This window comes from Dermacentor variabilis, chromosome 3, assembly GCF_050947875.1.
Source record: "Dermacentor variabilis isolate Ectoservices chromosome 3, ASM5094787v1, whole genome shotgun sequence".
NCBI lineage: Eukaryota > Metazoa > Arthropoda > Arachnida > Ixodida > Ixodidae > Dermacentor > Dermacentor variabilis.
The window spans coordinates 228,062,123-228,087,182 of NC_134570.1; the positions used below are offsets into that span (position 1 = coordinate 228,062,123).

The window sequence follows — 25,060 nt, forward strand, 5'->3', positions numbered from 1 at the left end:
GCTGTTGAGCCTCAATTCCTTGTATAATAATAGATAAATATTAATAAATAATACATTACCTTTTAGGCTCTAAGTGTGACAGTTCAAAACGTGCACCAAGTCTACTGTGGCTTCGCACGCGATACAGAAGTCTATTCATGTTCCAAAAAGGCGATGTGGCAGTCTCGTGGTACCAGACACCCTTACACGCGCACTATCATCACGCTGAAAAAATAAGAGAGAGAGAGAGAGAGAAGAAGCCGACTAGTGCGGTCGTGCAAACATCGGCTCCCGTTTCGATCAATGTTTCTGTGCCGAAATTTTTAGAACCTGGTGTCGATCGACGCGTCTTATCGCAAGGATTACGTGGATGCCCATTTTTTGCTGGTGGGTCCATTTTTCGAGTCTTTGCCAACTGTTTTCTGCGTGCCACGTAGAAAAGGTGCTAGCCCCTAACTCGCGCTGTAGGCCTAGGCCTCACGCGTACTGAATTAAGACGGCAAGCTGGGCGAGTTGGTGATTGAACATGTTCCTATGGGTGGGCAGCGCAACCCGGACGAAGGACGAGAGGAAGTCCTTCGTCCGGGTTGCGCTGCCCACCCATAGCAGCATGCTCACGCGTACGACGGAGTGTAGGTATGGCCTCCGGCTTAGCTGTTGAAGGCATGGGCATCACCTCGGAGGAGGATATCGGATGGATGACAGTCATCACTTGCCGAAGGAGACGTGCATTAGCCGCTGGCGTAAAATCCCTGGCTGTAAAGGATACCTACCATGGCCCGAAAGGTAGTAGCCGCACAGCCACCACACAGAACGGGCTTAAGCGTGTCGCTACCGCCTGTAGGATCTCGATGCTACCGAGGGACCACATCAAGATAACTGTCAGCCTACGGTGCGGCCTCGACGTTAAAAAGTTCAGCCTGGTGCATCTCTCCAGAGCGCAGGCCATGGCGGCAGCCTTAGCGCCAGAAGACACGACGGAGGACACGTACTGTCCGAACGGCTGTCAAAACATTTTGGTGGTGTCGACTCCGCGGGAAGAAAACGCGAGAGCTTACGCCAAGGTACGCAAGATCCATACGAAGGATGCACCCTTCGATGTGGTGACCTACACCGCAGCAGGAGAATATACATGGAAGGGTGTTGTTCGCGGTATCGACATTAGCGACACGGAACTGAAAATCCTTTTCGTCAATCATCGAAATCCAGGCCTCGTCGAGGTACGTCGGATCACGCAACCTACAGCGGTGGTGGTACTTCTTGAGGAACAAAGAGTGCCAAACCACGGTACTTGTGGTAACGTACTCATGCCCTGTAATCTCTACCAACAACAGATATATGTGTGCTACGGCTTTGGTGAAATCGGACATAGATCCGACGTGTGTAGCGACTGTCGAAACACTTCCCCACCTGAAGATCATCAATGTGATTCCTCGTGTGCTATTTATTTGCAGTGGTGCACACCCGACTGGGCACCGAAAGTGCAGTAGAAGGTTCCAGATGCCTTATATCGTGAGACAAAGGCGTCGAAGGCGCCAACGACAGCAAGAGCGCTATACGCAAGTGGCCGACGACATTGACGACAGCGACAATGGCCAGCGCAAAGGGATGATGCAAGAAAATGACGCCAACTTGCGCTCTAGAACGAGAGGGCGCTCCAGCTCACGAGGGCGCTCCCACTTCAGGGGGCGTTCTCGATCCAGAGGACAAGCCAGCTCCGGAGAATTTTCTGGTGCCGACTCGCAACCCCGAGGGCCTGGTGGAGGATCGAGGTTCCGGTCACAGTCGACCCCAAGAGCAACCTGGGCCGACCGCGTCAAAAACGGAGGCCCTGGAAAACCAGGACAACCCACAAGGGCAAGGTCTAGGAGTACTAACGTTAGGGCACAGCCGGAACCTGAATCAAATCCCTGAATATTGGCGTTAGAGGACGAAAATCAGAAACTGAGGCAAGAACTGTTTGAACTCAGGGAAGCTTTCAAATCCTCTAAAGAATGGTCTGAAACACACCGTAGACAGATGGAGACAACGGCTCCAAAACTCGGCCGGCAAATCCAAATGTAAAGCCCCCATCCTGTTGCCATTAGCGAAATGGAGGAGGAACATTTAGAAACCACCGAGGCAGAGGAGATAGGAAATGAGGCACCCCCCAAACCCGAAAAAGTCAGAATTGCCGTAAGGTTAGCAACAATAGACAGGACTCTGGCGAAAATGACGGAGCTCATCACTAATCTAGATGCCAGTGTGGGTCAGTTAGAAAGGCCCAAAGTTAAGGCTAAGCAAACGCAGCGGCTGCATCGGCAGTCCATGGAGGTACAAACGGTAGCACGAGCGCCGACTATAGGGGTTCGAGTAGTCAACCAATGGTGTCATAATGGCTGAAAATGGCAGCAATAACATTAAAATCTGGCAGTGGAATCGTGCGAGGTTCCGAAAGCGCAAGGCTCCCCTGCAGCAGTTCATTAGATCAGCCAAGTTAAGTCGCACGTTATTCTTTTACAAACAACACTAGCTAAGGAGGATATGTCTCTACCGGGTTAGAGCTCCGAAACCTTGATCTTTCCAGGGGGTCGGGGAACAGCGACATTGGTTAGAAAGGGTATTTCCTATGAAACTCTCGAGCTTCCCAAGTACAAGGTTTATCTAGAAGCACAAATGACCGAAATCATCCTGAAGAACAAACAAGCAGCTAACGTGTTTATAGCTAACGTTTATTGCTCTCCGGCAGATAGCAAAAGGGATTTTAAGACCCTCTTGGCCGCATTTACAATAAGGCAGATACAGCCCCACTCGTAGTGGCTGGGGACTTCAACGCACGGAACAAAGAATGAGGCGAGGCTATGGTCATCAGAGCGTCAAGGGTAGTAATTTAGCAACCTCAACCAGTGAGTTAAAATTTGCTCTTATTACAGATGCTAACTTTCCCACGAGAACTGGTACCTCCACTAGCAGAGATACAACCCTGGATCTAACATTCCTTAGGGGAATTGAAGGCTCGTGGCACAATCTGCAGGAGAATTTAGGAAGTGATCATCACATAATTGAGGTCATCTTACAGACGCAACTACCACCACTAAGGAAATATGAGTACGTGGACTGGGATCTTCATCGTAAGTTGGGTAAGGAAACCACCATAGATGGCGAATCTTATGAGGAGCTTTTAGATCAACTAGAGTCAACAATTAAGAAACCTATAAAGCAGTCTCAACACAAATTGAAGTCCCAAAAATGGACTCCAAGGTAGCTCACATGCTGGAGGCGAAGAATTCCTTTCTAACCAGATGGAAGAATCACAGACTTAACAGAATACTTAGAGCCAAGATCGCCAAAGTTAATCGTGATATTGAAACCTACGCGGCTCAAATCTCAGGTCAACAATGAGACGAAGCTTGCTCAGAAACAGACGGTAGATTGCGCAGAGGAGGCAAATGGAATCTATTGAAGAGCCTACTTAATGACAAGCTCTCCAGAGGTAGTACAAACCTCGTCATAAACAGACTCGTCAATAAGCAGGAAACTATAGGGCGGACAGCAAGAGAGGTCGCAAACGACCTCGCACACATGCACCTGCCAGTAAAAATGAATATGAGAACGAAGAAGAAATAAGCGAACCTTAGTCCGGAATATCGCAACTGGACTTGAACAGTGACTTCACTGCAGCTGAGATAAGGCACGTACTCTTTAATTTAAATGGCAGATCTGTCCGGGCTCCGGATGGCATCACAAATAAGCTTCTCCGAAACCTGCAAGATGATGCTATAGAAATGATCACGGTTAAAGTTAACAGTCGCTGGAGATCCGGCATCGTCACACCGGAATGGAGGAAGGCAAAGGTGATGTTTATACCGAAACCCGACAAACCACTAACAAAGGAGAACCTCGGCCCATATCATTTACATCATGTATTGGCAAGGTAGCCGAACATGCTATTCATATCAGCATAGTAGAACACATTAAAAACCAGGATCTTTTAAGGCACAATCTGATATGTTTTCGGAAGGCATTATCCCCACAGGACGCCATGCTCATGATCAAACATGCTATTATTGACGACCCTAGCAGGAACGTAAATGCTCTCTTGGGTCTGGATCTTATCAAAGCGCTTGATACCGTGGCACATAAACATATCCTACATGAAATCTCAACCTTGAACCTGGGAACCAATTTTTATTATTATGTGTGGTCCTTTCTAGCTAATCGGACAGCTCCGGTCAAACTCAAGATAGTCACAGGCAGTCCACACAGTTTAGGCAACAGCGGCACACCACGAGGTTCGGTATTGTCCCCACTCCTCTTTAACATTGCCATGCACAGGCTCTCGGAGGAATTGTCCAAAATGTCGAGCTTGGGGCACGTCATATACGCTGACGATATCTAAACGTGGGTCCCCAGGGGGTCACTCGCAGCACTAGAATACACACTATAGGCAGCCGTAGACACCACAGAATACTTCATTAAGCGCACCGGACTCAGGCTATCACCTAGGCTATCACCTATCACCTATCTTTAGACAGGGGAGACAGTGTTAGGAACCTTGCGCCTTTAGAAACTCTGCCAATTAAAATAACAGACAACACAAGATGGGTCATACCTAGAGTCATCATCATCATCATCATCATCAGCCTGGTTACGCCTACTGCAGGGCAAATGCCTTTCCCATACTTCTCCAACTACCCCGGTCATGTGCTAATTCTGGCTATGTTGTCCCTGCAAAGTGCCTAATCTCATCCGCCCACCTAACTTTCTGCCACCCCCTGCTACGCTTCCCTCCCCTTGAAATCCAGTCTGTAACCTTTAATTACCATCGGTTATCCTTCCTCCTCATTACATGTCCTACCCGTGCCCATTTCTTTCTCTTGATTTCGATTAAGATGTCATTACCTCGCGTTTGTTCCCTCACCCAATCTGCTCTTTTCTTATCCCTTAACGTTACATCCATCATTCTTTTTTCCATAGCTCGTTTTAATGGAAATACGCAGAGTAGACACAATTAAGATTCTGGGCTTTCTCATTGAGGCAAGGAGCTGTAATGCTGCGGTCCTAACCTGTCTCACAGGGCAGGCCAACAGTACTTCAAGGCTCCTGGGCAGGGTCTCAAATTGAAATGCAGGTCTCAAGGAGGACAAACTCATCAGAGCATATCATGCATTTTTCATCAGTCATGTCACGTACATTGCATCATACCTGAACTGGGGGAAAGGAGAGAAGGCTAAGCTAAACACACTCATACGCGCCGGACACAAAAGGGCTCTGGGACTCCCGCACGGAACGAGTACCGAACTCCTCAACAAGTTAGGACTTCATAACACTGTAGATGAGCTCATTGAGGCGCATTCGATGTCAATAATTGCAAGGCTCCCCAACACTAAGCCAGGGTGCAAAATTCTACATGAAGTCCGAATACTGCCTCGAGGAGGAGACGTCTCTAAGTTCAAGCTACCCAAGGAGGTGCAGACACAATTATTTGTGGACCCGATGCCTAGAAATATGCCCAGAAACACATACAATACCTTGAAACCATAGCAAGGGCAGAAGGGACGCCAGGGCCAAATGCATTCTTGGTAAACTGCACCTATAACAAAGCTCAGCTTTTTTTGTCGGTGCAACTAGTTATGGATCGGGCACCCGCTACGTTATTGCCGTGGTCGATGGGAACGGTAAATTAATAAGCGCGGCGTCGCTAAGAACGAGCTCAATGCATTCCGCGGAAGCATTGCAATTGCAATGAGGAGAAGCTCCACGATTTTCTCCGGTTGCCGTAGAGCTATTAGGAACTACTCAGCCGGCTTCTTCTCAATGGAAGCACACAGGTTACTTATACAAAATCTTAATACTCATAATTACGAGCAACTGCATCGCTCACACCTAGTCTGGTTTCCGGCTCATCAGGGCCACTCGGTCAGCCTCAATGGCTGCAATCCTAAAGAGCAAGCTAACTCTGCTGTGCGAGATCTCGCATGCCGCGCGTCAGATTAGGAACTGCTCCAGGATGAGTGCGGCTCCTACAAAGACCCACTTAGTACTTTTGCCGAGGTCACCTCACACTATAGCGACGCCGGAAGGTTTTTTCCTCCCCCATCAGAAGCTCAATCGAGCTCAGGCAGTCACATTAAAAATGATTGAAACTAAATCTTATCCCACACCTCTTGTGCCTAACAAAATTGACCAGGATTTTCCCGCGGAATGTAAAAGTTGTGGACACACTCCGTGTCTATCTGATCATATGTTCTGGCTGTTCCCCAACCAAAGGGCTTCGGATCTGTACAGTGAGGGGGACTGGAGTAGGCGCATATCCAGTGAAGTCCTCCAAGGTCAACTCCTGGCCGTCCGGAGAGCTCACGACATCGGGAAAGCCTTTGGCCTACTGGTGCCTACGTGGGTGGAGCCACCAACTTAGCCTGGGGGCTTTTGCCCTCGGGCCCTAGTTTCTCTGGATCAAAATAAAGTTCTTGCTATGCCATTCCAGAAAGTGAGAGAGAGAGAGAGAGTATTCAGAAGTCGACAGCGTAAAAGGGGAAGAGACTCCTCCTGCATTTCAAAAAAGAAGCGCACTATTGGAAGGGTCACTTTGACGGATTTTAGTGACAAATTTGTTATATCACCGCCAGCTAGTGCATTGAGCCAAGTGCCTCATGCTTGAGTTTGCCACAATACATGAATGCCAACTATGGCATCGGTAATGTGTATAGTATCCTGCTTCACGTCAAAAGTAGTTCTGCACTTGGAGCGTATTTTGATCTAGCTGAATGAAATGTAATGTAATAATTATTTGTGCGGTTCAAGGCGTTGAGGCTACGTGTCGTAATTGTGGAGTCGGCAACAACGTAAACAATCACAGACGTCGGATACACGATGTTTGTGTCAGCGCTCCCTAATGAATTCCTGGTAGATGCATTGATTGATTTTAAAGAGAGTAATGTCTTGTTTTAACTCGGGGCAGAATACTAGAAACAATTGAGCACGTCAATCCTTGTGTAAGCAGCTGCATCTTTCCTTGAGGTGGCAAGAAGAAAGTTCAGTACCCGCGAGATCGTCAACCGACTTTCTGATTGGGAGTACCAGTTTTCAACAGTAGATTGCAACAAAGTATTCCAGGATGAAAATCGAGCTTTTTCGATTAGCATAAATGGTAGGCGTCCTTATCAAAACATGGCCCCATGGCCTACAACGAGCTCTCCTTGGTAGGCCAAGCACAGTTCAGCTGTGGTAACTTCGGAAAGCACAACAAATAAGTTTTGTATGTGTGTGTCTTGTGACTTTGACATAGGTTTTACGGCCATGATTTAGGAAAATAAGTCTTTTAAAACATTGGTTACTGTAAAGATCCAATCACGAAAGCATTGTGAATGTACCTTTGCTGCCTTTTAAACTTACAATTCTGTTCAAAATGCAACGCTGTTTTTCGTCGGCGCTGTTTGCATATTTTTTTAAAAATCAAGTGTACTACGTTTAATGATGCTCTTAGAAAAGCTCATTGGTCCCTGTGCCCCTTTCATAAACGTTTTAATTATAATTTTAGCTAAGAAAATATTATAGGTTGTTGCATTGATATAATTAAGATTTGTAAGTTCTCTGTAAGGAAGTTGCATTTACTAAGGACCCACTGTATTGATCATATTGATAGCATCCACACTGACCCACGTTTGCATTTATCAAATAAACTGCTTTATTTGCTGCTCCCTTCCGCATCTATGAGCCATTACGGTATTCGGTAGTCTGAGTAGAGAAGAGAAACAGCCTTTCTGCATACTGTTTAACTTGTTTAAAATGCATTCTGCAAACACTTTCACTCAGTTCTGTTGCCATTAGTACAGCGCGCAGCCGGTTAGAGTGTAGTTTACCTGAGGTAGTAGTGGTATTTATTGGCCGTATTTGGTTGAGAAAATGACATATCTGGCTTTTGTACATGGATACGTGCATTTTCATGCCAGGGCAAGTCTACTGGCACATAAGATGCGTATGCGGTGCAATCAGCTCATGGCCTGTGAAACAAGGAAAATAGAATCGTACATTTGTTGCAACATTTCAAATGGACATGTTTGTAAGCACCGTGATACAGTCGGCATGCATGGTATACTATGCTAATACTGATCCATCAGTTTCGCTGAACAATGGTCCTTTTTGACTGGAAATGTAGGACAATATACAGGCGTGGTGCTCGGACGTTGAGAATGGCTGAACAAAATCAGTCAACTACACTGCATAATGTGCACTCACTGTGCGCTTAGGCTGAACTGTTACACTTGCTGAAGCTGTATCTTAATTTACGAAAAATAAAGGGGCATAATGAAACGTTACTTTGTCTGCCAAACATGCGTAGCGACAGATGTTCTTTGTACGAAAACCTCTACCAACTTTTCATTACCAACTTTTGTACACATCAAAGATGGTTGGAGGTGACACCATCTGATCACTAGAAATGCTTATACTTGCACGAGCTTAAGCGAAAACTGTTGTGTTGCAGTTTAACAGGAAGGAGTGGGAGAATATTATATACAGCGCCAATACATTTTTTGTGAACGTTGAGGTAACTATTCCACTACTGGTGTTATGTATTGACAAAAAGAATTTTGTAGCACTGTATTTATTATTTCCCTGAATGATTATCAATTGGTATTTGTGCAATATTACCGCACTAAGAGAGAGAGACAGAGAAGTGACTTTAGTTGTACCCGTCAAATAGATGACGGGTGGAGGCTTCAGCCTAAACCCACACTCATCCTCCCTAACCGTCAGCCGGCATCCCTTGGGTCGCGGCTGCAGTCAGGGCGAGAACGATGACTTGTCGTTGAGCATTTTCTTCTTCGCTGAGTAGCAAGGATTCCCAGGATTCTCTACATCTCTCTGGCTCATCAAAGCTAGGACAGGTCCAAACCATGCGGAATAAGTCCGCTATACCATCAGAATGCCTACACCGAGGGCTATACACCGAGGGATGCCATTTGCTGAACAGTTGTGGGTTCGGAATTATCCCCGTTTGCAGCTTCCTCCACATAACTTCCTTGCTTTTATTAAGGTTCTGTTCCGCTCTCGGGAAAGTCTTACGCCCCAGCTTATGATGCTTGAGAATTTCCTGAAAAATGTTCAGTTCGTCACTGGTCTGTAGGGGTTCCTCGCTTGGGCTTAGACCTCGGGCAAGCGCGTGCGCCTCCTCGTTCCCTCGCAAATCGTGATGATCCGGTGTCCAGATTAGCGAAACCTGCTCAGCCGGGGGCTTCCCGACGGCTAATATGTGTACAGCTGCGGCCCAGATCCTGCCCGCATCAAAATTTCTGTTTGCAGATTTTGAATCGCTAACAATAACTCTCACATTCTTTTGAGTCAGAGCCAGCGCAATGGCGACTTCTTCCGCCTCCGTTGCTCCTAAATGTCTCATGCTGCAGCACAAGGCAGGGCCTCCGTTTTCGCGTGTGATTACGGTTGTGTATATTTTGCCTTGGTTGTATTCGGCCGCGTCCGTATATAACACACCCTGCCTGCCTTCCAGTCTTTTCTGCAGCGCCTCAGCTGTGTACCTTCGCCTGCCCTCGTGATGTAACGGGTGCATATTCTTGGGCAACGGGAGTACTCTCAGGCTGTCCCGGATTCGCAGTGGGACTTTGCCTGTCTGCTTGGAACATGCCTGAATCTCGAACCCCAGCCGCTCCAGGATCCTTCTACCAGCCTGACAACGCAGCAGTCTCTGATATTGCGATACCGTCGCCGCTTCAATAAGCTCGTCTTGCAGTGGTTCGCCGCACAGGTTCGCCGAGTATCGGTTGTGAAGTGTTTTTGATCACTGCTAGACTTTGGTCTGACAACCGCCTGCCATCCGTCGTACGGGAGCTTCGAGAGGCGCGATGCCACAGATCGTTCAGCTATCTTCCTTCCCTCTGCTTTGTACGAGCGAACGCCGCCACAGTTTTGGCTCCAGCTACCTTGCTGCCGGCTACCTCTAACTCGCCCCCCCCCCTTCCGCTGTGTGCCGCCTTGCATGAAATCAAGGGCTTGAGAGCAGCTCGTCTGGTTGGGAATCAACTTGACACAAGAAAGACGTTGACCACAGTCAAAGTGAAATTTTTACTGAGGCCGCTGCCTTTCGTGTGTTTTTGTAGTCACATTTAAATAAGAATTCGACCTTCCACGATCGTAAACATGCTGAGTAGAGCTAACTATAGCACCTGTGAAACTCAAACAAGCCTGAACATTAAATGTCTACGTCGCAGCTCCAGCAAAGCTTCCCAAGGTTCCTACTAGCCGTAAGTAGAGGGATCATTATCTGAGCTAACAGCTGGCTTGTAGAGGCTTAGATCTAGAGTAAAACTTACAAAAGACAGGTACTAGCTGTGGCCTTAGCTAGATCAAGCTGGAAGTAGACGCCTACTAGCTAGGTGCGTGCTTCCTGGGATGGGGAGGAAAAAATGACGTTAGAAGTCAAGAAAGCGTTACTTTTAGACAAGGTATCAGTTGCACATGAACTGAATAAATTTAAATTAAAGGTAAGCTATGGTACATTCCCACTATTTCTTAAAAATTAATCCTACGCAATTTGGTTACGCGGGCAACAAACGTAAAGCATGCGGAGGCAAAGCGACATTAAAGGGGCCGTTAATGAACCACTTTTCATAGAAGTCAAGAAGTGCCTTTGAAATTAACATTGGCTTTTTCCGGCATATCTTTCCACAAGAAGTACTTGAAGGCGTTGAGAAGAAGCGGAGTTATTGGTGATCAAACAAGCGCTGTTTCCGCTCCTTCAATGCCTTGTTCAGGGAAGGCTACCGCGGAGCGGGGCGTTGCAATAACGCTCCGCCTACTGAACGTCACCGTTGTGCGCACTTCAAGTTTGATTTTGGATGTTCACATAGACGCCACTGATTCCAATTTTGGCAGTGACGACACGCCAAACGCGATTATCCTTGCCGGGCCGCGATGAGCCCAGCCAGCGCACTCGTCGTCCCACCTCGGGGCGCCAGCGGTATCTACGCCACGTAGGCAGCTACATCCAACTGCAGTTCGTATGCGCAGTGTTTGCTTTGTCCACGATAGGGCTTGAGTGCGTGATCGCGCTCAAATAGTCTGGCTATGCTACGTGGTGAGCAGCAGCATTATTGTGCACCAGCTTGACCGACGGATAGTAGCCACATCCAACTTGTGCATTTTTACGAGCTCTCAATGGCTCAGGACGCAGCGAAGCCTACCAAGGCGTCTCGCCAGGAGCGACCAAATGTGAGCGCGACCTGGCAAGCGTCCGTCTGGGCTGAGCTTAAGTTTCGCTTGGTTCAAGGCTAGTTGAGTGTTCAAAACTAGTCGAAATTAGCGAGTCCCGACGACTACGACACCTATACGCACGATGGTCAAAGCTTAATTCTTACGTGGGGTTCCGCGGCCTAGTGTGAGCAGACGATAGTCAATTTCTTACGGAAGTACGTAATTACAGTCAAAATTCATAAGAGGTTTCTCGCTTACTTTAACCTCTTTATTAATGAGCGTCAATATATATTACAGTAACAGTAGAAAGGATTGCACTGATCCAAATACACTTCTTGATTGATGTCAGCTGTTGGCCAATAGTAGCCGCTTATGGTAGTCTGCTATATTACGGAATAAAGCACCCAGAAAAGAATGAGGAGCAGTTTTCTGTTGAAAAGACAGCATTTGAGAGAGAAAGGTGACATCGCGCTCTCCTTGCGAGCTGCAAAGCTTGTTCGCAGCAACAGCGTCGGGTGGACGGGTGGACCCCTCCGACGGGTGGACCCATTTAAAGCAGCGTAGCTGCTACACGAAACTACGCAAGTGGCCGCCCATGAAATGAGCACTTCTGTACCTGCCACGGTAGTAGCGTTATGGCTATGACGTTGCTCGAGGTCGCGAGCAACGTCACCAACTCACCACGGCAGCTGCGTGTTGACGGGGGCGAAATGCATAAATGCATGTGTGCTTCGATCTAAGTGCATGTTGAATAATCCCTGGTGGTTAAAATTAAACCGAAGTTCCCAACTACCGTGTGCCTCATAATGAGATTGTGAGTTTGGGACGTATTTTGCGGGTACAGGGGCCCGGTGCTGTGCGCCTTTTGCCCCTGCACCTTTCTTGAAGTTGTACTCGAGGTGAAATGAACTTTCATTCATTCATAAATTGTTATAAATTAAAGTTAAGCATTGCTGCCACAATGCGATGCGTCGTGTGTGACAATGATCGTGCTAATCTCGCAGGATGCACCTAATGGCGCCCAACAATGCCTCTATAAAACATGTCCTCCTGTGTGTTATGTGCTGCGACACGAGTGGAGCACGCAATGAATCAACTCGCCACTGGCGTAGTGCGCTAAACGCTGAAGAACGTAAACATTCTCTGTAAACATCACCGCCAATTATCGTCAGTAGAAGCAAATAGCACAGAAAGCGCCACAAATTCTTTTTCTACCACAATGTCGGCATTGTGGGTGAAGTTTCTGGCTAAATAAATTCAGCCAGCGCTCAATGACAGGCAGGAAGTTGGTTGGCTTAGAGCAGGAAGACAGGACGAGAAAGAAGTTTGCCACGCTACTCGCTGAAGAGCACACAGACCGGTGCAAGGTCTACGGCTAAAGCGGCGTCACACACGTTACATAAAGCAAATGAAATGTACACCTATGGTTCTCATATCATGAGCGCTGTGTGCACAAATTCCAAACGAAGACTGAAGTGGTTTGCAATGAAGCCCCCCGCTATTGCGCAGAAAGTTTCGGCAAAATATTTTTTGCCTTCCTTGTTTATTCCTACCTAAGCCTGCAAAACACATTGAGAATAAGCATAATTATTTGGGGGAGGGGTAATTATATGTGCCGTCATTAAAGTAATAAACCCTGCAAAAAAAGAAGAGGTTGTTGCCCTGGTGCTTACAGGCTGAACCTTCCTTTCTTGGCCTACTTCAGGTCCTCCGGCTAACTCTTTGTTTAGATGTGACCCTCTGCGGTGCCTACGTGGTTCTGCCATGGTGCTGCTGAGCTCGAGACCGCGGACAACATTTAGACATCAGAAAATTGCAACTAAAGCATCGTGAAGTTGTTTTACATTCATTTTAATAATTTAACATACACTGCAGTCCGAGGACCAAGCAGATGGGGCGTACAACTAGATACACAAAACACATAGGGCTGAAGAAAATTAAACTCAATTTACATACAAGCTATGAACCCCCGGTGGTCAAATGTCTTTACCGGGGCATTCCACAACGGCGGTCCTCATAATTAGATCGCGGTTTTAGCGCGTAAGACGCCAGAATTCATTGTCTCGGCTAATGCCCACACTTTGTGCATAAGAACCAAGCAATGCTCACGGGGAATGGGGATGGACGGGCAGTCCATTCCTTTCGCCAGCGACCAGGCGGTGACAAGCAGCGCCGAGAAGAGAGCAGCCCTGCACATGGTCCTGCGCGCACTACGCTGTTCCCGTTCAAATGGAGCCCGATTAGTGCCTGCATTCATATAAGGCCACAAAACAAGCGCTAATAGCCACAGCTGAGCAAACATTCCGCATAGCGAGCTGACCCATTGATCACATAAAGCGCGGCTGCTTCTGGAATAATCCTTGGCTTTCCAACGAAAGCAACCTCTTGTTTGCTTAAGTTGGCTTCACTTCTGTTGCCGTAAAGAAAGCAAGCAATCTGGTATTTTATGGCAAAGTGATAGTTATATACAGGGTGCTTTTCTTGGGCGTTACAACTGTTGTACAAAAAAGCTGTAAGCGCAGGTAAGGTGGCGTTTTGGCAGAGAACTTTCTAGGCGACGTTGACCTACATTGCCGCAATAACGGAAGCTTCGCAATGCAAATTAAGCAAAAAATATAAATTAGTTTTTTTTATTGGTCCCGTTAGAGGTAGTTGTTTAAATGTAATATATGGAGGCAGTCATTTTAGTTCACCCTCATGTTTTCAAAACATTGAAAGGCGCACCTAACTGGAGCTATTCATGGAATTTCAATGGTAAATGCAGGGCGGCCCCGCTAGACGCGCGAGCTCGAAGCCGGCCGTCTCGGCCGGCAGGTGGCGCGCTCGGCTCGCCAGAATTAAAGTCCCTCGATAATTTTAAAGTAGCGACACTCTTTGAACTCTGCCGCCGCCGCGCGACCTCCTCGCCTCCTCCTCGCCCCTTGTGCGTTCCCCCGCGGCAACCAGTTTTGCCCCCGTTTTCCTGCACGACGATTGGTCTCCCTGCCGTTGCCATTGGAAACGCGCGGAGCTTCAGTTTTGCTTGTGGTTTTCTTTTTCGTTCGCGCCATTTTCCTCCTGAGCACGGCTGTCTCGGCGCTTTAGCTCGGGGTAGCGAACGTTGTACGCTGTGTTTCCTGCTCTATGTGCTAGCGATATGCCGGGCTGTTGCGCATATAACTGCAGCAAGAAGCCCGAAGATGGTTATGCCGTTTTCATGATACCACAAGGGAAGCGTGACGGCTTGCGCAGGAAGCAGTGGCTGGTCGCGTTGTAAACTGGAAGTCCACTGAAAGGTCGCGTTGTAAACTGGAAGTATCACGTGACTGAAAGCGTGTCCACCCCTGTATAAGAGAATGATTACCCAAGTTAATTAATGAATCATCAGTTATTGACATAAGGTAAATTAGGGAGGATTAAGGTTGATTAGAGGGTATTAAAGAAGATTAAGGTGGATTACAGAGCATTAAGAAGGATCAAGATGCATGAATAAAGATTAAGATGGGTGGAGGAAGATTAAGACGGATTATGGTGGATTAAGGTGAAGGGTTGATGAAAGGGTATTAAGACCGATTAGGGTGCTTGAACAAGATTAAGGTCGATTAGTGTGGATTAAGGTGGATTAGGGTTGATAAAGGAGGATTAAGGCCGATTAGGATGGATTAGGGACCATGGAGCTGGATTAGGTTTGATAGAGGTGGATTAGGGTGTTAAGGTAGATTGGGACTATTAAGCAGGATTAAGTTGAATTAAGGTGTATGAATAAGGATTAAGGTGGATGAAGGAGGATTAGGGCGGATTATGACGGACTAGGGTTGATAAAGGAGGATTAAGACCGTATAGGATTGGCTAAGGTGCATTAGGGGCGATGTAGGTTGACTAGGTTTTATTAAGGTGGATTAGGGTGGACTAAGGTGAATTAGGCTTTATTGATTATTAAGACCGATTAGTCTACCATAATCCTCCTAATGCACATTAATCCACCGAATCCACATTCATCGACCTTAATCCTCCTTCATTCACTTTAATCCACGAAAGTCCTCCTTAATGCACCCTAGTCCTCTTTCATCGACCTTAATCTACTCCAACCCTCCTTAATCAACCGTAATTCTTGCTCATTCACTTTAATCCACCATAATCCACTATAATCGTCCTTAATTCACTTTAATCCACCCGAATCTGCATTCATCTACCTTATTCCACCCTAATCCTCCTTAATCCACCCTAATCCTCCTTCATTCACTTTAATTCACCCTAGCCCACCATAATCCTCCTTAATGCAGTTTAATCCTTCTTAATCCACCCTTATCCTTTTTCATGCACTTTAGTCCACCCTAATCCACTATAACCGTCCTTAATGCACCTCAGCGCACCTTCATCCACCCTAATTCGCCTTCATCGACCTTAATTTAACCTAGTACTCCTGTGTGCACCTTAATTCACCTTCATTCACCCTAATGCACCTTCATCGGCTTTAATCCACCTTAATCCCCCCGAATTCATCTTAATCAAATCATTAATCAATCATTACTTTGCTAATTATTAATCATCTCTTATACGCGGCTGCACATGCTTTGGTTCGCTTCCTGCCTTCCTTCGGTCACGTGAAATTTTCTGTAGCTCACAACGGGACCTAGGTCTAAGGCTTTCGCCTAATAAGTCACACACAAAGGGATGTGTCACAAGCAATACTAGATCAGACGCACGAAGTAAAGCATCCCATCATGCGGCAGAAAAATTGTCTGTAGTATAGAACTCGCCTCAAAGTTCCCTTTACATCGGTATACCCCGTTCATACGGCTTTAGGAAAAAACCAACCTCCTCATAAATGTTGCCTCTAGCATTATCGATGCTGTTATTAGCATTTCTCAAAATTTTCAACCACAATGCGGCGCGCAACTGGCCTAAAAAAACACGCCTCCATAGAATCCTGCGGCCCGTCCGCGGGAGCCCAGGAGGAATAGCGTGCCGTGCGCAGCCGGTGGGCGAGAAGAATCGAGGAGGAAAGCGCCGTGAGGAGGAGAGTGTCGCCACTTTCAAACTATCAAGGGGCTTTAGCCAGAATCTGCGGTCGGGACTCGCCGCTGCGTTCGTTCACCGCTCAAACTGCGGCCGACATTTTTTTGAGGGGCGTTTCCGCAAGACGAAGCAGCGAAATGCGCTCGGTTTCGACATTGCCTCGATCGAGCTTGGAAATTCGATTGTTAATATTTCGTATTACATGCGATTTTCGAGATTTTTGAGAAATGGGGGTGCAGTAAAATGTGAGGGCCTCCAAATTTGCCATTTCAACCCCAAAGACAGAAATATTTGTTTTACTTAAGGCCCACCCACACGCAGCCCGGGACACGCGTCTCGCTACGCGTACTCGTCTGCATGCGCGTACGCGGGTGATGAAGGGAAGGGCGTCCAGCCACACGATACGCGCACACGTGCGCGCTTCGCTGCGCGTAGCACAGGGCTTACAGACCAGTGGCCCAGCGATGGCGGAAACGGTCGTCTTTGGCTTTGAGAAAAGTTTATCTTTAATTTCATTATGGCTAGCCATATTTATTTAATTTATCAATGTTAGAGCTAGTTCATTGTTTTTAAGTTGAGAAATGCACGCTGTGCGTATCTATACATCCTTATGGCAAGAAAAGCTACATAAATTATCAAAATCACGCGCGATAGCGTCTGCTTGCTCACAACCGCAGCTGACATCTGCGCGCGACCACGCACGACGTTGCTGCCGAGCTCTTGCTTAGCCGCTTGCTTCGCCGGCATCAGCGTTCTCTCCCCGCAATGTACCACATGAGGAAGAAGCTTTTGCTGCTGCTGCTCTTGCAAAGGCGGCAGGAGCGCAGAAAGCGTCTGCAGCTACGTTGGTGGGTCCGGCCAGTCTTTCAACTGCGTAAAGAAGAAGGACTTTACGGCTGTGAGTAACTTCTTTCCTTTCGATGATCTACAGTGGTAGAACTAGGAGCCAGTGTTTGGACATGGGGACTTATCTTCGTTAGGACAGCAATTACTTATCAGCGTTTTTAAGTGCGCGCATAAGTGAAAGGGTTAAAGTAGTAATGCGGGGATCGTACTCGCAGCGCGCGAACGCCCAATTCGCAGAACAGCATCGCGTCGTCGGTGCAAGGTTCGTCCAGTTGACAGCACCGATCGAAACGATAACGCGACGTACGCGAACAGGGGGAACGACAAGAACAGGGTGTAGTTCGGAAAGCGCGAAAGCATAGGCGAAGATCTGGCTGATTAGCCGCCGGAAGCATACAGGTAGTATATATTGGATACGTGGTGACGACACCTCACGACGTTTCAACCGCCGTCTGTCTAACCCGTGTATGCCGTACGACATGCGGTCATTAACTGTTCAGTTTCAGAGGGGAAGAAGCGCTTGATTCTATTTAACAGACAATCTGTAATACTAATTTGGAGCTCCCTTCATTATTAACAGTAGACCATACTGTTTACACAGAGCCTGTGTAGCACCCTCTTTTCTTGCACAAAATTTGTAAGGATTAAGTTTTGTAATACATTTTCTGCTATTCGATATTTTATTTGATATCCAGATTTTTTTTCTTCATTTGATTCGATTCTAAATCTACTTTTCGGTATTAGCACACCCCTACAAGAAGCTAAGGACTGCTAGTTATATTGGCGCCATTAGTATAGCACATAGATTCAAGAACACCTTTTTACACATGGTTGTCTTATATGAAGCTTGTGGACGAGATACGATTTCCTATATTTTCTGTCTCTCAGAAGTGTGACTGTAGAATATGAAGTGTAATGTAATTAAATTGTGACCGGGGGGGCAGGTTAAAATTCTGTGCGACTAATTTCGGAAGTTTCTTGGCAGTGGCCGCACGATTTTAATATACCGTTGACTGGCTCTCCCGTTTTGCCGAACCACTGTTTGTATTCAAGCACATTAACAAAGCAGGGGGTAAAATTAATGATGGCTAGTGGCTATACGTGTGTGTCAGTGAAAAGTGTAGAGCTCCTGATACCTGCGCGTGTATGTGGGCAGGGCATGGTCTTGCTGCCAGGCAATGCACCATTTTTTACAGATGCAACGGATACGTCAGCATGACCACGGATTTTTCTACAAGTTCTTTCGCAAGGCGCCGCAGCTCTTGGACAAGCTATTGAGCTTTTTAGCAGAGGACCTCACACGGCAGCACCACATTCGAGAAACCCCTGGAGCCTGGAGAACGACTTGCTGTAGCATTGAGGTTGGTAAAGGTCAGTTGCCCCTAGAGTAATAATGTGCGATTGGAGGAATACAGAACACCGTTTCTTTGTCATTTAATGTATTATTTATTTTATTTTATTTACGTATTACTGCCCGCCGCCTTTTGGAAGCCAAATCAGGAAGGAGTCACAAAACATTGAAGCAAAACAAAAGAAAGAAGGAAACGACTGACAATGAGCGTGCATAAAAATACTAATACATAATAATAATAACATATTAATAATCATCTTTATTTCTCTCTTTCCACAGAATGCAGAATTATACACAACTAACTATTTATTAACTCATCAACAAATAAAAAAGATGGGACACGAAATGCTGATGCAAAACGAGAAATAGTAATGATGGTACTGACAATGCGCGTGAAAAGAAATACAAGAAAAAAATGATCGCATGATCACAGAGACTGAAATTTTCCACTTACTGCATCACCAGTGTAACAGTTACGGCTAACTCTAAAAAAAACTGCCATCGACTGGCATCGCAAAAAAGCTACCTCAGTGCTTTTGACATTGCGCAACCTGTAAAACATGCACTGAGGTATGCTTGCACATGTACTATAAAACAAAGGTGGTAGCTAACCTACACAAATGAATTTTGATCGTATGTCACCCGAAAAGGGCCCCCACAGCCATGTAGATCATTGTCAAGAAAAATCATGTCATCATAATTATTATTCAAACAATTGAGACATGCGTACTAATTTTTTTTTCAACTTACGTTCAAGCTACTTGACATCCCGGTAAGAAATAAAAGACGTTGCCTTGACTTACTGTGTGGGGATTGAGGTGGCTAGACTGTGCAGTGGTGTGTAAGTCATATAGTGGCGATCGTGCCTGCAAAGTATTAAACAACTGCAGAACAGCACGACAGCCGCAGAAATTTCTTACATTTTTTTCAGCTTAAGAAATTTTTTAAAGCTCACATGCTGTTCACGGCTCCCGTCAGGTAGCCCTGCTTCCTGCCAGAGAAGCAGGGTCATACGTATAAATGTCTCATTTACACACTGCCTTCAATGCCACTGATTACGTACAAAGACTTTGGCCAAACATCCAATGCAGAACATGCAAAACCAACTCTGGAACTGAGCCACGGAACACAAAGAAAAAAATCCAAGGAATGTGGCTTGTGGATGATAGTTGGGGGAGAGGTAGAGATTGTCTATGTTGGCAGTGAACCTGGCCTCCTGGCTATGTGGTGGCAAGACTTTTCCCTTTCTGCTACCTCTTCCAATAATAATAAAACAATTTGAAAAATGCTTGCGCTGCTAGAACGCCCCGACAGGCTTTACAACTTGTAGCATATAACCGAAATTTTCAATGGGGTCTGGTTGAAGGTTCATTACCTTTCTTTTTATTTACAGGCATGTACAGGCATCTCTACATGCATGCAGAAACTCTACATGCACAGGTGGTGAACTCAAAAAGGTTCATTGCTGCAAGACAGGCTGAATGAGTAAACACAGATGAAAGCGATAAACATCTGTATTGCAACAACAAACCTTTAGTTGCAAGTCAGTGCTTCTTTATCGTAGGTGTGTTGCTAAAACATGTTCACATATCTCTACAGCAGCAATGGCCAGCCAACCAGGCCCACAGATATCAACTTTATGAAATTCTTGAATACCGCACAAAAATATGGATACAACACAATGTAAAATGAACAAAAAGAAGAGCTGAGGGGCTTTGACATGACAATAACAGACAAGGAAACGTATATAAAGCATAAAGGAAAATAACTGTCATTTTATTTGTAATGTCAACATCACAAGGAGAAGGGAAATGAAAGTGGAGAAAATATAACTTGCCACTGGTGGGAGGTAAAACCAAAACCAATTGAGCTGGAGGCTATTCCATCATCAATTTCATAGAATCTTTATGTGTACTAGATTAGGCTCTTGGAGTGTTCTTGCATGAGTAGCACTGGCTAACACTACGAGGGTGAGATCTAGTACATGCACATACAGGCCAAAGAAAGTTTGCAGAGGGATAGCCATTGCTGCAGCTCTACTGGTAAAGCAATGCAAGCATAATTCAAAGGTTGTGGGTTCGTCTCCCATTAGTGGGAAGCTGCCTTTTCATATACTTTCGTTTTCCTCCTTATTTTTCCATTTCGATATAAAGTAATTAAATTCATCAATGATTTCCTTTTGTTTAATTGTCTCTTGGCTTTATTATACAAAAAGTATACATTAAAAACTTTAATCTTTGAATTACTCTCCTGCTTGCATCAATTTAATTTTCAAGTCGAGATGCGTATCCTCACTGACCTCTCTAATGTGTTTGAGCAGAGAGATTGCAAAAGTTCGAGGTCGTCCTGTGGTTTGCATCTTTTGATTGCACTTGAAACATTGCCTAATTCCTCCAATATTAACTGACTCTAATCTTCCTTTTTCCTTTTCCTCCTCCTTGATTTTGCTTCAGAAGCAATGCTTCCTCACGTATCCAGCCTACGACTGCTTGCTGAAGCCAGCGATGCTTCTGACTGCGGACTGCTGTGGTGTGCCTCAGAATCCTCAGGAACCAGAACTTCTTGAAACATCGGTGATTCAAGAGATTTCAAAATGTCCTGAGACTCCACAGACTCATGCGACGCCGAAGACAGAGTCGATGCTGGCGCTTGTGACTCTTCACTTGACGGTGATGGCACTTCAAGTGTTGCCAGATCGGAAAACTGGCACATGTTTTGTTAAGATGTCTGCAGCACTTCCCTCCTCACTCGATGGGGGCACTGGTGGAAGGTAGGCGGACATCCTGCATGTGAGCGTAATAAGGTTTGCACATACTGTCAATGTGTAAATAATGTGCCAGTCTGGATGCAAAAATATATGAAAGCTCAAATCCGTCCACATTTGTTTTAGTGTGTGCTTTTATTAGAGTACACTGAAGCTCTGGATCAGTTTTGTAGAGACAAAAGTGGCTTGCCTACACAACCAGAATGAACAGTTTCTGCATGCGCGTAAGTGTAGCTTTTGTATCTTTTTCTGTTTTTGCGTGTGATGCATTTAAGCAGTTGTTACGAGATCTGCATGCCTAAAGCCTAGTGATTACTTCGACTCAAAACAGTGCATGATATTTGGAATGTTTGAGTTTTGAAATAATTAGCAGGAAGCATTCCACTACATTTACTCAGAAAAACCACTTAATAAATTTCATGTTGAAAGACCTATGCTTGCACTTTCTAAACATAGAGTAGTGGTACTGTTAGGTCTTGCTTTAGCATAAGGCTCTCTCCTGTTCTAGTTTTTATACTTGAAACGTTCTTGGCTTGTAACTTTGTTTTCCTTTCACTTGTTTGTAAACTTCATCTCATTCTAAACTGTTTTTCTTAACTGAATGTACGTCTAAACACAGTGTGAAGCTGTGTACGTAGTAGTCAGTGCATTTGTTGTTTGTATTTAGGAAGTTACGTCTAATAATGTTTGTCTTCTTGCCATCTGCCTCGTAAAGGGTGTTTTGGCCCAGCAAAGCTGACCTTAGCGAGCAAACCCTTCCAGAAGGTTTCTTACAGCCAAGCTTTTTTTGCCTCTTCTCTGGACTTTCCTACCGCTGCTCCTACTGTCTTGCCAAATAGCTCGCCTCATACTGATATTAACCATTGTCATCCCAGCTGACTACTGGCTACTGTATTGCACGAGTGACCAGTACTGGACGTAATGCAAATACCAATTAAAATAATGTAACTAGATCGTGGTTTTGGCATGTAAAATTTCAATAATCATTTTTTGCACAGTGCGAATGTGTTAAACTGAATCATCTAGTCCTTCCTTGGAAATTTTGCTAAGCAGGAACAGCGTTCTCCACAAACCGTGAAAGCTTCGCTTAAACCAGTAACCACAGCACCTGGGATCTGCAGAATAACCGCAGGCTGATAATTAGGTAAGGACACTGCTGAGCAGACACAAAAAGAATTATCAATTACACAGCTGACAATGTCGTCAGTACTATGGCGCATTTATTCCTACAGCATGATGACACTGAATGAATCCCTACCCAAGCTAGGTAATATTTGAGGGTCTGTGATGAAGCACCGATTTGCACACTGCTGGCAAGCAACAAAATGCAAAATTAAAACTGTGCATTGAAGTGCCCAAGGTACACGTGAATATAGCAACATTCAATACTCAGTTAAATAGTGGCCATTGACTTGCACGCTGCCTTCTAGGATCAGTGCACAGAATAAAAAAAAACTACTTGCATGTTTTGTGTTTTGTTTTTGTGTGTGCATCATGCAAGCCCTTTTCTTTTTATTCATCCTGCTAATTTGTATGCGATATTCTCTGTACTTCTGTCTTATGCTTTATTGTTAGGTTCTTGAGTGCCATTTTACTTGTTATTTTGTACCTGTATTTCTGCTTTCTCTGCTCCCCACTGCAAAGCCAAACTGGCTTTGTGGGTACCTAAATAAATAAATATACAAAGCTATTCTTGTACTGCTTGTATGTCCCCTTACCGGATCACATTTAACGAAATATGCGATAATCGGAGCGGCGATGCAGCACAAATATTTTATCGCCAATTAGACAAAGCTGAATATAATGCATACTGTGCGTCGACTTGCTTGTGTAAGCACAATTTTGAGTCGATTCCCATAAGTGCGGTGCATTGCCAGCTATAATACAAACATACGACATCGCCGGTCAACGTGGTAAAGGGAAAGCACTAAAATCCCGTGTTTCATTTTTAACATGCCGGCTAAGATGGAAACTTCAAGATCACTTACGGTCTACACTCCATTGTGTAGCGCAGAAACATCATCTGGTCGAAAAACAGCCAGATGACATCGTCGTGAATGTCGATTGGCAGGGCGCGGCTCTTTTCTTTCTGAAACGTCTTCCCAGACGCCGAAATTTATTCCCCAGGGACTTCCATCACTTCTGCAGCGCTGTGATAACGCCATCTGCACAGATGAAACGCGTTTTCGACATCTGCGAGTCGGCTGATGAGAGAGGCAGCTTATACCAGTGCCACACAGCTAGGCTTTTGATGGCGATCGAGCGCGATCAGATTTCTCGATCACGATCGGTTCTACGCAGATTGCGCGGTACAGGCAATCGTGATCACAAAATCCGACTCCGATCGGGCTCGATCGCGATTGAAACTGCTCCGCTATGACGCCCGTATAAAATTCCGAGCACTCACCTGTTCGGCAGCGTTGGGCATGACGATCTACGACCACCTCGTCAAGTGCTTGTTCTAGTGGCGCTTGTGTTTCCCCTGCTATCAAAGCGCAGGTCGAGTCTCAACGCAGGCGATCAGCGCTTCGTTGTTGATCGCCTCCATAGCCTCTGTGCTCTATCGACACGAAACCAGCAGCGACTCCCGGCGTCTCCGCACGATTCTGAAACTTCAACAACCTTTCCGAACCGCCGGAAGTGTACATGCGGCCCACGTGACGTCGGTGCACAAGCTGCCACTTCCGTCGCGTACGCTCAAAATGACGCCCAAGATCAAGACCTCCTTGACGCGCGCGTTTCCTGCGCGTCTGCCCTCTCTAGACGCGTAGGACAGGCGCGTGAGGCCTCGCAGACGGGTGACGCGCAGCCAGGCGCGCACGATTCACCGCGTGTGGTTGGGCCTTAAACTTCAGGTGCTAGCGTTATAAGCGGCAAAGTATGACCACCTCGGCTAGGAACTACTTTGAAAAATTGCCACGTTCGCTGCGCTTATAATATTCTTACCAAAAATCTTTATGATCTAAAAACACCCTGCATATTCCGATCTCTGTCGAACGTGCTTCTGAGAAGCATGGAGCTCAAAATATCACGCATCGAATGCTGGTAAAAATTAGTAAGCCAGCCATTCCTAAATCTACATTTCAACTCAAATTGTCGTGTTTAATATGCCGAAACTGCATGTTATGTTATGGCAGACTGTAGGAAATCCCGCTTGGATTAATTTTGACCACTCATGGTTCTTTATCGGGCCCATATATCTACGTACACGGGCACTTTCGCATTTCGTCCCCATCAAAAGCAGCATTTGAAAGCTACTCATATCTCGATATAACTCTCATTTGTAGCTTGCACGGGCTGTTACTGCTATAAAATCTTGTCATGAAGGAAATAAAGAAGAAGGCCGACAGATGAAGTAGCACACTGTGGTATAAAAGTTACATAAACAAAGATAAGGCGCCTCCGAAAACGTTGGCCAACTCTTCGATAGATGGACCTGCAAAAATAGGTACACCTACAGAAACGTTGACCAGCCTTTGTGAGGCACCTCATCCTTGTTTCCGTAACCTTTATGCCATAAAGAGAGGAATTCCCGAAAAGGTCCTCTCACTTGAGTTCTTAGGCGGCCCTGCGCTTACTGAAGCGGGCGTTAGAGCGCAGCTCTCCGGCGCATGTTCCCGCGTTGAGCGTCGCCACTCCTCGTGGCCTGGCAAACGAGCACAGCGAAGGATGAGCGAGCAAACTGGCAGCGCAGCGGGAGACGAAGGACGCCACGCGAGGAGAGCGCGAGAAGCGGAGGCGGCGACCAGGCGAGCGCCGTGGGGGCTTCGGACACACTGCGCGTGCGTGTGTACGCCTCCGGAATACGCTCCACGCGTTCCCGCTTGCTGAACAACGAGCGACGCCACCGGTGGAAATGCTTGGCCTGCCGCTACACGAGCTCAGCGCCGCCATCGAGAGAACCCTGTTGTTCAGAGTGAAATTCTTTGCCACAA

General features: G+C 46.1%; 1 protein-coding gene across 1 annotated transcript in view; it reads right to left on the reverse strand.

The window, feature by feature from the left end:
• LOC142574432 (uncharacterized) overlaps positions 1–24,790 on the reverse strand; it is a 243,301-nt gene extending 218,511 nt beyond the window's left edge. The window contains exons 1-2 of the mRNA XM_075683515.1: positions 24,676–24,790; positions 13,276–13,413 (exon numbers count right to left, since the gene is read on the reverse strand). Of these exons, the coding sequence (XP_075539630.1) occupies positions 13,276–13,363 (88 nt within the window). The 5' untranslated portion in view covers positions 13,364–13,413; positions 24,676–24,790. The remainder of the gene's footprint in view (positions 1–13,275; positions 13,414–24,675) is intronic.
• Between the last annotated feature and the right edge of the window lie 270 nt (positions 24,791–25,060).